General features: G+C 39.9%; 1 protein-coding gene across 1 annotated transcript in view; it reads right to left on the bottom strand.

Moving 5' to 3' along the window:
• Positions 1-13,838, bottom strand: part of LOC126479317 (TBC1 domain family member 19) — a 192,907-nt gene that overhangs the window by 161,270 nt on the left and 17,799 nt on the right. The window contains exon 3 of the mRNA XM_050103774.1: positions 6,848-6,986. Within this exon, the coding sequence (XP_049959731.1) occupies positions 6,848-6,986 (139 nt within the window). The remainder of the gene's footprint in view (positions 1-6,847; positions 6,987-13,838) is intronic.

Genomic DNA, 13,838 nt, shown 5'->3' with positions numbered 1-13,838 from the left:
ATATCCATAGTACAAGCAGGTTTTGTTAAAGGAAAATGAACTTGTGAACAGATTCTCAACATATGACAAATAATCAAGAAATCATTATAGTTCTGTGTTTATGTTTTCATCTGGTCCCTTGACTGTAAGAAAGCCTCTGACTGTGTTATCTCGGAAAAGTTGTGGCAGGTTCTTGCAGAATTCAGTGTCCTATCAAACTTGACACCACTGATCAGAAGTCTATACAATATTCATTTGCAGCTGTGAAGACCAGTGCTGGTATGTCTGAAATCTACGGTGTTTCAAAAGGTGTCAGAGCATGTTGTGTTCAACCCCCACCCCCCTCTGCTGTACAATATCTATGCAGAACATGTCATCAGGAATGCTCTTGGTGGAAGGACTAAAGGCATCTCAATTGGTGGCAGAGCTATTAACCATATCCGATTTGCTGATGGCACTGTACTTTTAGCCAGCAGTGAAGATGAACTTGGTGAGCTATCAACAAAGGTAAAGGACATTAGTCCATCATATGGATTACACCTCAATCTCAGCAATTTCAGACTCATGTTAACTGATTGAGGAGTGCCGACTCAATTCATAGATTGATTAAAAGAACTGGAAGTTGCTCTCCAACACTTAAAAAAGCATTTCAGAAACCAAGTCTGTGAGTTATTCAATCTGCTGCCATCCTACTGCTGCCTTGGGGCACCACTACCCAACCACTATCCCATCCCCAGTGTTCCTTCATGTCAACCCCTCATTGCATCCAGAACCTGCCTAGCTGTCCTTTTGAATTTGCCAATTCCCCAAACCTCCCTACCAACACTCAACTAAATCCTACCTGCAGATAAAGTTTCCACTACTGTTGTTATGAATCACAGTGACTACGTGGAGGAAGGCCTCTGCCAATTGTCTGATTTCTCCACCGTAAACTCTGCCAGAGTGATCCCATCACAGAAGTCCAACATAATCTCAAATCCTGGCTTAAAGCCAAAGGTCCTCCCTGAACAACACCCCTGAATCTATTTCCTTCCTCACTCCTATGACTCTCCACACACTCACCCTCCATTTGCTCCCTAAAATCCACAAACCAAAACCAAACATTGTAGCTCATTACTGTGCTCCCACTAAAACAATTTCAGCCCTCACTGACTGCCACCTACTACCTGCTGCTAAAAATCTAGCTTTTCACATCAAAGACATCAATCATTTCCCCTATTGACTCTTCACCATTCTCATCCCATCACCTTCAGGATCCCTTCTCGTCATTGCTAATATCACCTCCCTATACACCTATATCACTCATGGCCATGGTCTTCCTGCTATTGAATTCTACCCTGCCAATGTCCATCAGACTCAAACCCCACAAAGCATCATTCCTCATAAATCTCACTAACTTTATCCTAACATACAACTACTTCTACATCTCCATGGAACAGTCAGGGGCACCCACATGGCACCCTCCAATGCCATCCTGTTTATGGGGCATCTAGAGGAGATCCTCCTAGCTTCCTGAAACCCAAAACCCTGTACTGATTAATTTTCATTGATGAGATCTTTATGGTCTGAACTCAGGTTCAAGGCACCCTGTCCTCATTTCGTCACAGCCTCAACAGCCTCTCTCCCATCTGCTTCACCTGGTCCTCCTCAACCCAGCCTGCCACTTTCCTGGATGCTGCTCTCCCCCTCTCTGATGGCTCCATCCACACCTCTGTCCACATTAAACCCACACACCACCAACAGTACCTGCATTTTGACAACTGCCATCCTTTCCATACCAAAAACCTTGTCACACAGCCTGGCCATCTGAGGACAACATATCTGTAGTAACAAGAGCTCCTTTGTCTGGTATGCTGAAGAAATCATGAAAGGCCTTCACCGAGAAGCACTATCACTGATTTTTAGTCTACAAACAGATTTCCCATGCCATATCCCCAAATGCCTCCAATACTTCGCCCCTCCCCCAAGAACCAGCTACAAAAGGAGCAACCTGTTTGTCACCCAGTACCACACCAAACTGAAACAACTGAACCACATCCTTCTTCAAGGCTTTGATTATCTATCATCATACCCTGAAACGAGGGACATCCTACCAAATACCCTTCTCACCCTTCCTAAGGTGGTTGCTGTTGGCTACCTAACCTCCACAACATCCTAGTCCATCCCTATGCCACTCCTAATACCAGCCCCTTACCACAGGGATGTGAAAAATCATTGCACCACATTTTATATTGCTATGACTACCAACCGGTTGTCCACAACGATGAATGGCCATTGCCAAACTGTGGCCCAGAACAATGTGGGCCATCCTGTGGTATAACATGTAGCTCAACAAAACAGCCTTGATTTCAGTGGGTGCTTCACAATCCAGGTCACCTGGATTCTCCTGTCAATCACCAGCTTTTCTGAACTGTGCAGATGGGAGTTATACTTATGAGGATTCTCCACTCCCAAAATTGCCCTGGCCTCAACCTATAATAACTTACTGTCCCTGCACTCTGCACCCAACATTTTCCACCCCTCCCTCCTGTCACCTCCTCCCAATTCATATCCCCTCACCCTCACTGTTTGACACTCCCTGCCAATGCACACACTTGTCTTTTCATGCCCCTGTTCCTCTCCTTTTCTGATCCCCACTTCTCCTCTCCCACAGCCTCCCGGCACTGCAACAGGCAGCCTTGTCCTGCTGCCTTCTAGTCCCTGCTTGCTCTGTTACACCACACTCTTCTTTCACTCCACCCATACTTTGCTATCCCTCCTCCTTCCACGTCCAGCTTCTGATTGCTGCTTTTGTACAACACAATAACTGCAGTCTGGATAGAGAGGTTAGAGATAGCAGTCATGTGCACACGAGATGGCTGTCATTTGCAAACGTGTGTGTGTTTTCCGTTCTTTCCTGAAGAAGAAAGGCTGAAAGCTTGATGTATAACAGTCTTTTTGTTGTGCCTCTGTGCAACACAATGTGTCATCTTTATGGTGAGAACCAGTATATTCTTTTCATAAGAGCTAAATAATAAGGTAGATTTAACTGATGGTAATTCAGCCCTGACAAGCAGAACATGGTCTGAAAGTCACAAGGGAACAGAATGGTTCAGATTTTCTGTCTTTACATTATGCATAACTGGCCCAAAGCCCTCTAGGCACTGCACAAATGTGAGATGTTCATTAGGTGTCAAAACATTAACTAAACTGTTCTGGGTCTGCCAGGACACAGCACACATACTCACAGTAGATCCGCCAATGATTCCTATAGAAATTCGTTATTATGAGAGAATGTGATGGAAAAGTTTTACAAAACTTCTTCAAAGGTGTTTTATGGGTGAGGAGGCAGCCTAAGAAATATTCTCTTTGGGTAGACAGATAAAAAAAAAAGTTATTGGTACAGGAGTGACACTGAAAAAAGGCTGTGATGCAGGAAGTAGGTACATGGTGTCAGAGAGCTCATGTAGTGGGTTCACTGGACTACTTGTATTCTCTCAGAATGAGATGCATCTGTGTGTTGAGAAATTAAGGTCATTATGAAGAAGCATGAGAAATACAATGATGAACTGTAACATGCTTATTGCAAGGATGAAGTTTGTCAGTTATGCCTGTCATAGAGTTCTTCCCAGGCAGAATGACTAAGAACACAATGATGGTATTTGGATTCTCTGACCCCTTTTCATCTTATATAGTTTTCTCTACTTGATTAGATTACAATGATAATCCAACAGAACAACATTTATGTGGGTTAGTGTAATTGTGTTGCACAGGTCAAGGAATGTCTAGTGTTTGAGTCAGGTCTGGAAAGTACCAGATATTGTTTGCATAATTGCAGGATGTATCTTAACATAATATACAAGAATTTATCCAAGATTTTCTTGTCTGATAGATGTATGTGGTGTATGTAATAGGAAGATATGGGGATGTGCATTTTATTGTGTAAATATGAAATGGAACGACTAGCTGATAGGATGCCTCCCTGGACACTGTTCTTTCCACATGATGTGAAATGATATAGCTGTTAGCAGGGCTAAAAGTGAGATGAAGTGGAGAGTGTGTAAGTGCAAACATAGAGACTCCATGGTGAGCCAAGTTGTTAATGGGGCTGAAAAGAAGTGTAAATAATATAAAGAACCAAATGCCACCATGAATGATGTCAAAACTGCAAAAATTAAATACTTACAAATAACTTAGTGCCTATGTTACATCAAGATTTTCAATGGAAATCTGAGGGCAGACTTTTTCTTAGGCGAAAGTAGTTGTAATGGTCTAAGCCACAGCCAATACCCTCGCTTTATTTGGAGCACCAGCATACATGGTCAACGTCCTGCTGAGAGGAAGACCCCTCACCATGTGACTGCTTCCATACTGCTGCTTCCACATGTCAGTGACCTGACACATCAGGAAGCTTTTGCATTCTGACACATTGCTGCCTCTAACATCAGTTGAAAGCATGTCACTGACCTTATTCCAGATGTTTCCATGGTGACACACAAATACTTCACTTCAAAAGAATCATCATTGAGTGGCTGTATTTAAAACTGCCCATAGCCAGCCCATGCTGTGCATCCAGTTGGCCAATGTAGGTGCACCCAGTTTTTGTGAGCTTCAGCATTGGTGTCTTCACTGCAGCTATGTCACTGTCACTGCTGCTGTTGTTGGACCATGATCCAAGGACTGCTGGCTGACTGCCCAGGACTCAGAACCCAGTACTTTGCCACCACCTCTACAGGGCTGCTTGCCATTGCTGAATTCCACCAGCCACCTGCTCCCTGCTACCATTCTCTAACCAGTGGTTTAGATTACACTCTGGGCAGCACCACAGCCTACCACAATGGCAATTGCAATGCTCTGTGCTGTGCCCAGCAGAGTCATGTGCAGTGGTATGGACACTGCTTATGATTCAATTCCGGCGTGCCTTTGACACCAGGTCGCCATGCAGCTGCCGAAGCAGGGTATATTGTCCACATGCCACGTCTTCCTTGTGTGCTGCTATAATTCCAGAATATTTCAAGGGAATGCCAGACCACACCAAGGAATAGATTTCACAATGAATAAATTAAGAAAGAACTGTTTTATATTCATTGCTGATTTGTCTGCTGCTTCCCCACATACCATAACTGTGCCTCAAACCAGCTATGCACCATACAGTGCCCCAGGAAGAGTTGAGAGCATTCTGACAAGCAAGAAATGCTTACATTCCACTCTTTTCTTCCAGCTACACCAGACCCACTACATTTTAGTGTCCAACACAAGGCATCTAGTTTTTGCATATCACACAGTTTTATTTATTTAATATATTTATGAGTTATGTGGAATCATCCCCTAGACAAGCCTGCTTAATTGTATTTATCATGTTACTGGAGTAAGTGCATGTACTGTATTATTAAGTTACAGCATTACTTTGTCTAATATTCTTCATGATTTGTCTTTAGTTGCAGCTCCAAAGCATCCAACTTGTTGGTATTGTATTGTATTGTACTGTATGTTAACCAGGGACCTAGAAACGACGGAGAGGCTCTGTCCCCGCCGCAGCCGCTGTGGTCTGCAACCCCACTACAACTACCACAGTCCACTTCACCCCTCCACTGCCCCACACCGAACCCAGGGTTATTGTGTGGTTCGGCCCCTGGTGGACCCCCCCCCCCCCCCCCCCCCCCCCCCCCTCAGGGAACGTCTCACACCAGACGAGTGTAGCCCCTATGTTTGCGTGGTAGAGTAATGGTGGTGTATGCATACATGGAGAACTTGTTTGCGCAGCAATTGGCGACTTAGTGTAACTGAGGCGGAATAAGTGGAACCAGCCCGCATTCGCCGAGGCAGATGGAAAACCACCTAAAAACCATCCACAGACACAGTTCACTGGACCAACTTGTTGGTACAAAACGTCATTTAGGATAGTTACAGTTCTGAGAAGCATAGTACTGAACACCTAATTTATGCCACCAGATACATTCCATCACTTTCCATGAAGGAACATAAATTTTCATCAGGTTGCCCTCCATGGGGTGGGTGCACACAATGACTGTGGTTATATTGGGTTAGATAGAGCAGCAATCAGTCGTAGAATTAAGTTGCTTTAATATGACATTTATAGCCACAATGCAGATCAGATTTCGACCTGTGTCAGGTCATTATCAATGCTAAAACAAATACAAGAGTATATATTACAATGTGATTTACTTTTGCTATCATTTATCATTTGCACTGTGAAGTACTCATACACTAATCATAGATTTTAGGGGTTGCTTATGCTATGCAAATATTACATGTTGACTGGCTACAATTCATCATAACATGTATCGGGTATTGTGGATGCCTCTCTAAAAACCAGCAAACTGACTACATTAGAGTGGCTCTTTTTGGTTGAGAGAGTCAGTTCTGTAATTTTTTTCTCAATTTAAATTGTCTGAAAACAGTACCAATGTTGTCTTTCTTCACTTTTATTGCATTAAAAAAATAAAAATGTATCCTGTATTTTCACATAACACTCTGCATTCTTCAGCTAACAAAGAGTACAGAATTTCTTCAAATTTAAAATTCAGAGAGTATTTACAAGCACAGTAAACGACAGAAGACAATTGTTCTGGGGATGCATTATTATAGTAATAATGTCTGAAACGTGTGCATAATCTTAATATTATTCATCTTGAAAGTGTATACTTATATATGAATCAAAAGATCAACTTTAGTTTTAAGTACATTCCTTTAATAACACCAACATACTTCCAGGAACTACGTAAAAATAATGTAAATATTTACTTTTCTGAATCTTTAACTTAAATTACATTATTCTTGGATTTTATAAATAAAAAGCTACATATCAGGTACAAAATAAATGGTCTGCCAATCTGTAAGGCTTACAAAATTAGTAAAATATACTTGCCAATATCATATGTGCTTAGCTCTGTCCATTTTTCTATTAATTCATCCTTGTCAGATGCTAGTCTCAAACGAGCCAGTGCTACACCAAGTTCACTGCACATTGAATTCAGGGATTTGTGCACCCTTTTCTCCCACTGCAACTAAATATTACATATCTTTTATAATCTACTTCAAAGATGGAAGCTAATGACTTCCAAACTGAACAATATAACATGGTCTGCTCAACAAACTATGTCTGAGTAATTATATGTTATACTACGGGTAATGAAATGGTCAGTATTAAAATCTAATATAACAACTATGATACTTAGCATAACATTGTTCACAAATCTAACTCATCTAAACGCATGTACTGTAAAATCTGCATATAAATTAAATATTTGTCAAGAATACTTCTAACATGTACAGGTGAAGTGCTAGTCTCCACCTTGCAATACACAAGAAATAAAGAATAAGACTAAAGAACCTATATGCAGCCAGTTAATGGTCAAAAGTTTATTTACTGAAAACTTAAATACGTAACTGTATGTTTAAAATGTCAGGGGGAAACATTGATGTTAAAGGAAAATAATGCATTTATACTGGCATTTACAACATAAACATTAGTCTAGCAGAGATGGGACAAGATCTAGCCATGCTTTACAGTAGGAACCACCCTCGTGTTTTACTGAAGTAATTTCAGGAAATCACAGAAAACTAAATAAATCTGGAGTCCTCTAGTAGGAGCCTCAAGGATACACTCACTTCTACTACATTCTGATGGAATCATTGGTTAAAGAGCATTATAAGCTATTGGAAATGCCTAAAGAATCATAACTGGTACTGCTAATAAACAATATTTATGTGAGCACTGACTGAGGTCCTTTATAGCTGAATCAATATGGTCTCCACCCTTTTGAATACAAGGCTGGTCTGTTAAAAACAGCACAGCCTCATTCAGCTTATCCGCTGTGCTCAACACTGTTTTGTTTATATATTCTTGCAAAGAAGTTACCACAGCATAAAAAAGTTATTGCTACATTGTTTGTTCATTTCTCAATATCAGTCACAATGTTTATCACACACACTGTCTCATGATGAAAAAGCTGGGGCTAAAGCGCTCATTTATTTCTCAAAACTAATCCCTCCACACACTACTGGCTGCTGTCAGGATTATGATGATGATGTTTGGTTTCCATTTTGTATATTGCAACTTTCCATAAACTTATGTGAAAAACTGAGCTAACATCCCTCCACAATGAATCAGATCTTCAGCTTAGAATGAGGGTAAGTTGTTTTACTATTATCTGTTGCATAGATTTAGTGCAAGTTTTCCAAAAAGAGAGAGAGATAAACTTAAAATACACTGACCACACCATTGTTAATCATAGAACATTATCTAGATCTATGAAAAATATGCCTGATTACAATGAATATTGCAACTTGTCATGCAACTATCAGAAATCTTCAATTCTCAAATCTAGACACACATGAAATAAGTAATTTCTTTTGGTTCTGCAGAACCCCTCAGTTCATAGCTTTATGTCTGACAAAAGCTTGTTAATGACCTATGCAACACAGTAAGGAATTCTATCCCACAAGACAGGTGATATATACTTGTATTTGGATCTTATCAATAAATGAGGTAGGAACTCTCCCTGCAATATATCCTACATTCCCATAATCCTCCTGGCCTCAACCTTCGTTAGTCATTGTGCTTACCCATCTAACCTTTTCAATGTTTCCATTCCTGCACTACACAGCCCTCTATCCTACAAACACACCCACAGTCTTTTTACATCTCTCCGTTCCTGCTATCCTGCCCTCTTTGCCCACCCCTGCTCCTCAATCCATCAGTTAACCACTTGACTGCACCTAGCTGCCCTATCCTCTCTCCACCTTCATCCTCTATGCTCCCACACACAGCACATTACCTCTGTCCTGCTCTCCCTTGCCGCACACACACACACACACACACACACACACACACACACACATTCACAATACAGACCTTGCTGACCGAAAGATCACTTTCTGACTGTCTTTTTGTTTGTTGTGACTCAGCATCTCCGCTGTATGGTGGGTAGCAACTATCCTCTTCAGAATATTGTCATATTCCATCCTGGATTTTCCCCTGTCTGATAGGGTACCATCTGAGATAGATGACAGCAGGATAGAGAGTGCACCCACACACCAAGAAAGAACCAAAAAATTCCTTGGAGTGTGGACAGATGACACACGTACGGTGTGACACACATAAAGATAAACTGTTAAACAGAATGAGCAGTGGTGTGTGTTCTGCTTTTAGTATTCTGTAAAGTCTGTGATTTGGAGACACTAAAATGTACCTACTTTGCACTAGTGCTCTCAATAATTACATGCTGCATTCCCTTTTGGGACTCCTCCCACAAAAAGATATTTATTATGTAGAAACAAACAATGAAGGCAATGAAACAAGTGCCCTTATCCTCCACCAATAGAAATTTCTTTAAGGAGCTCAGTATCTTGCCAGTGGCTTGTATCTGTATTCACAAAACAGCATGTCTCATTCATGAAAATTTCCATATAATAACAAAAATGAAGATATTGCCATAATACTAGGCTTTCCAAAGACATATTTATCATTGATGAATGGCACAATAGTGTAAGACACAAGAGATACTTCTGTACAAGAAGTTACGTGAAAATGTAAAGTCTTGCCAGAAAGAATTCAGATCCAAAATAAAGTCAGTGCTACAGAAACACAGCTTCTATTTTGTAGAGGAATTTAAGAATGTTAATCTCAAATAATCTGTGTAATGTGCCTTAACCTGTGTGTTACCATTTCACTTTCACTTGACTTATTTACCTCACTTAACAGATGTAACTTTTGATTCCTTGTTATGACTTATCTGCAAATATGACAATGTAATGTAAATAATGTATATAGGCATTACTCTATAATCTTTATCTGATGACTGTATGTGAACATACCGTAAGAGTGATGACTATCTATGAACAACATATAAATGATATAAAAGTATATCTTAAAAATGTTCATCTTATGCATGGATGTAACTGAACATCTCAACACTGTAAATATTTATGTATGTGTGTAACATAAATAATGTGACTTGCCCTACATCTATGTGTAATAACACAATGAGATATCTTGGATCAATAAAATATGAAATGAATGAAGAGCTAAGGGAGGACAACATAGATCCAAAGTAGATAATTTTAAAAAATTCATGCAATACTGAAGGGACATTCCCTAACCACTGTGCTATTCTGAGACTGTGGTTGATCAAAACGTCTTGGGCTAAAACTGTTGTTGCTCACAAACATTCAAAATAAAATAAAAAATGAATACAATGAATATGTGGTGTGATTCCTCTCTTTTTCTGCAGTTCTAGTGTGTGTGTTTTACATGTGAAACAGAAAAATCACACATGCCTTGCAACTGGTTTACATGTCTTCTTGCTGTATTTTTCCTTCCACCTTATGTACTTGTCTTTGTTACAATATGTATAGCTCTTGTGATGAATTACATCCATAGCTTTCAAGCCATGTAAATGAGATGTGACATCATACACTGACAGTTGCCTTATGTTGTTTTGTTATTTAGGGCAACAAGTTTTAAATTTATGTAAAAGTAAACAAATCATATAAATACATACTCAATACCCATACTTTCAAGTAAGATGCTATTTCATTTTGTCTTATGCTACAGAGCACCCCACATGACTGGTAAAGATACATTGATTATAAGGACATATAAATGTAAATAAAGCATTGTATCCTATAATTAACAGTTCAGATCAATTAACTGCCTAATATGTCACAGCTATTACAGGCTTCTTAATTTTATTTCTACAATTTAGGTCTGATAAATGTTAAGTACTGATCAATACTAGAGGTTGCAGATTTTTGTCATCATTAATGATGACACTAAAAAGGTAATCTTACTGAGTTCTCCTTGACTAAATACATACAATGTGATACTGAGTGGACTAAGCTAATCATTAGTAACTATTTTCATCTCTAAAGCTCAATATCCTACACTTATACAATTTTTCATAGTTTGAAACCATTTTTTCTAAGATCTGTGATAACTGGAGTGTAGTAAATAGATATGATGCAAAGTGGTAAGTGTGCAATAACACAGAAGTTGCTTCAAGTATCTACTTTTCTTTGCACTAATTGACAACTGTTCTCTTATATCTTGTGTGACTATATATCTAAACACCCATATTTCACATCAGACATATCAAAACTCTGTAAAGAGTGGCAAGAAATTTCTCAGTTCAAATTTTCCATGCATGGTGCAGCAAAGGTTTTTCATAGACTGCACTGTTTAACAGAAACCAACAAATATCTGCCAGCAAACATTGTTAATTATTCTGTAAATTAATCTGAATTAATTTTACAGTAAAGTTGTGCTTTATTTCCACTTGCGTGTCCTTAAAATCAGTGCAACAGTATCAGTCATCTGGAGTTCTCTTTAGCATAACGTTTGATAGTTTGTTCGTAATTGATTTTGGGGGGGGGGGGGGGAGAGGATGTATGGGACAGGTCTTGAATCTAAGTCTATTGCAGAGATATGAACCATGAGGCAAGAGGTTGGAAGCAGGGATTGTGTAGGGATGGAAGAGAATATTCTGTACAAATTTCATTTCAGGTGACAACAAGAAGTACCTCCCATAGTGCCCTGAAATGAGGAATGTCCTACTTACTATCCTTCCCATCCTTACCACAGTGGTATTGTGCTGCCCACTGAACCCACACAATATCCACATCCATCCCTACACAACCCCTGCTTCCAATCACATGCCTCATGGTGCATATCGATGCAATAAACCTAGATGCAAGATCTGTACGCCACAGATCTTCCCACCACCACCTACTCCAGTCCGGTCACAAGCATCACTTGTCCCATCAAAGGCGGCGTTACCTGTGAAACCAGTCACTCGATCTACAAGATAAACTGAAATCGTGTGCTGGGCATGACAACCAACAAGCTGACTGTCTGCATGAATGGACGCTGCCAAACTGTGGCCAAGAAACAGCTGGACCATCCTGTTGCTTAGCACACTGCTCAACATGACGTTCTTGATTTCAATGGCTGCTTCACAGCCAGTGCCACCTCGATCTGTCCCCAACACCAGCGTTTCTGAATTGTGCAGGTGGGAAATCTCCCTGCTGTATATCCTAAGTTACCATAATCCTCCTGGCCTCAAGCTTCATTAGTCATTGTCCTTACCCATCTAGCCCCCTCCATGTTCCCATTACAGCACTACACAGCCCTCTATTCCAGCATCACACCCACAGCCTTTTTACTTCTTGCCTTTCCCGGTAGCCCCCCCACCTACCGTCTAACCTCTTGACTGCAACTAGATGCCCTACCCTCTCTCCAACCCGACCCTGTATGCTCCCACAAGCAGCAATTTACCATCCTCCACCCCTACCTGCTATCCCTCAGCCTCCCCACTCCAGCCTCCTCCTTACCTCCACCATCCGGTTGCTTCTTCCATCATGCACTGCTGCTAGCAGTCTGGCCTCAATAGCCAGGGACTGTGGTCATGTATGCATAAGTTCTGTGTGTGTGTGTGTGTGTGTGTGTGTGTGTGTGTGTGTGTGTGTATGAAGGCCTTGTTGATTGCAAGCTCATTTTCTGACAGTCTTTTTGTTGTGACTCAGCATCTCTACTATATGTTGAGTAACAAATACCCCTTTCATAATATAGATGATATCTTTTGTGTCGAGGGGATATTAATATAGGCTGTTTTATCTTTATTTACGAGAAGAGTGTTTTTGTTTAACCATTTTACCAGATTACAGTGTGTATCAGCAATTTTGGTGTTAAGTTGATGAGGCCAGTGATTAGAAAACAGTATATTGGTGTCATTGACTAAAATTACTGGTAGACCATGCTGAATGCTTTGGAGCAGATCATTGATAGATATCAGAAATAAAAGGGGACCAAGTGCAAAACCTTGGTGAATGCCTTCTCTTACTACTTGCTCTTTTGACTGAACTCTTTCATCCTTTTTTTGGCTTGATTACTACTTTCTGAGCAATGTCTGAAAGATGTGACTTAAACCAGCCATTGCAATTTTCCCTACTTCAATAATATAGCAGTTTCTCTGAAAGTAATTCATGACTGACAAGACTGAAAGCTTTTGTGAGCTCAAGGAACACACAATTTGCCTGTATCCTTATTTGAGTGCACAACAGATTTAATTTAAAAATGAATATAATTGTCCATTTATTGATCTCCCTTTCCAAAAGTCAAACTGGTGGAGACTCCATATGCAATTACTTTTCAAGAAATTAATAATACCACCATATAATGCTTTCTCAAGGACTTCTGATATGCTTGATAAGATAGAGGTAGGTCTGCATTGTTGACATCACTCCTTTCACCTTTTTTAAATGGAGGAATACCTTTTGTTGCTTTGAAAATTCTGGGGAATTGACCTGATGATAAGGAGCAGTTTATTATATCTGACAGTGGGTCACACACAGGATGGTACAGTTGTTTTAAAAGGTGATCAGATATACAGTTAAAACCCCAGCAATTTTTATTGGGTTTTTGTCTTACAATACTGCAGATTTCCTTTGGTGTGACCGGTCAAGAAAAAGTGATTGTGGGAGTAACACTGAATTTGAATGACAAATGGGCCACGAGACTTGATTAAAAAAGAAAGCTTATCACCAATGTTTATGAATTGGTTATTGAATGTATCTTGCCTTTCATCCAACTGTTTTATTGATAAATTTCCACATGGCTTTTGATTTATTACTTGAATTAATGATGAACTGCTGATTGTACACTTTCTTTGCTTCCTGAATTACCTCATTTAGAATTCTTTTATACTGTTTGAAACAGTTATGGACTAACTTACAGTCTGTAGTTTTACTGTAGGCACATAGCAGTCTCTTATTTCTGCAAGACATTTGTATTCCTGGTGTTAGCCATTTATTATTACACATTTTTCATGTGTATTGTTTTTCTGCATGTTTGATTGAGA

This window comes from Schistocerca serialis, chromosome 1 (genome assembly GCF_023864345.2).
Source record: "Schistocerca serialis cubense isolate TAMUIC-IGC-003099 chromosome 1, iqSchSeri2.2, whole genome shotgun sequence".
Lineage (NCBI taxonomy): Eukaryota > Metazoa > Arthropoda > Insecta > Orthoptera > Acrididae > Schistocerca > Schistocerca serialis.
Note: the sequence above shows the minus strand (reverse complement) of the source record. Positions and strands in the feature narration are given on the sequence as shown.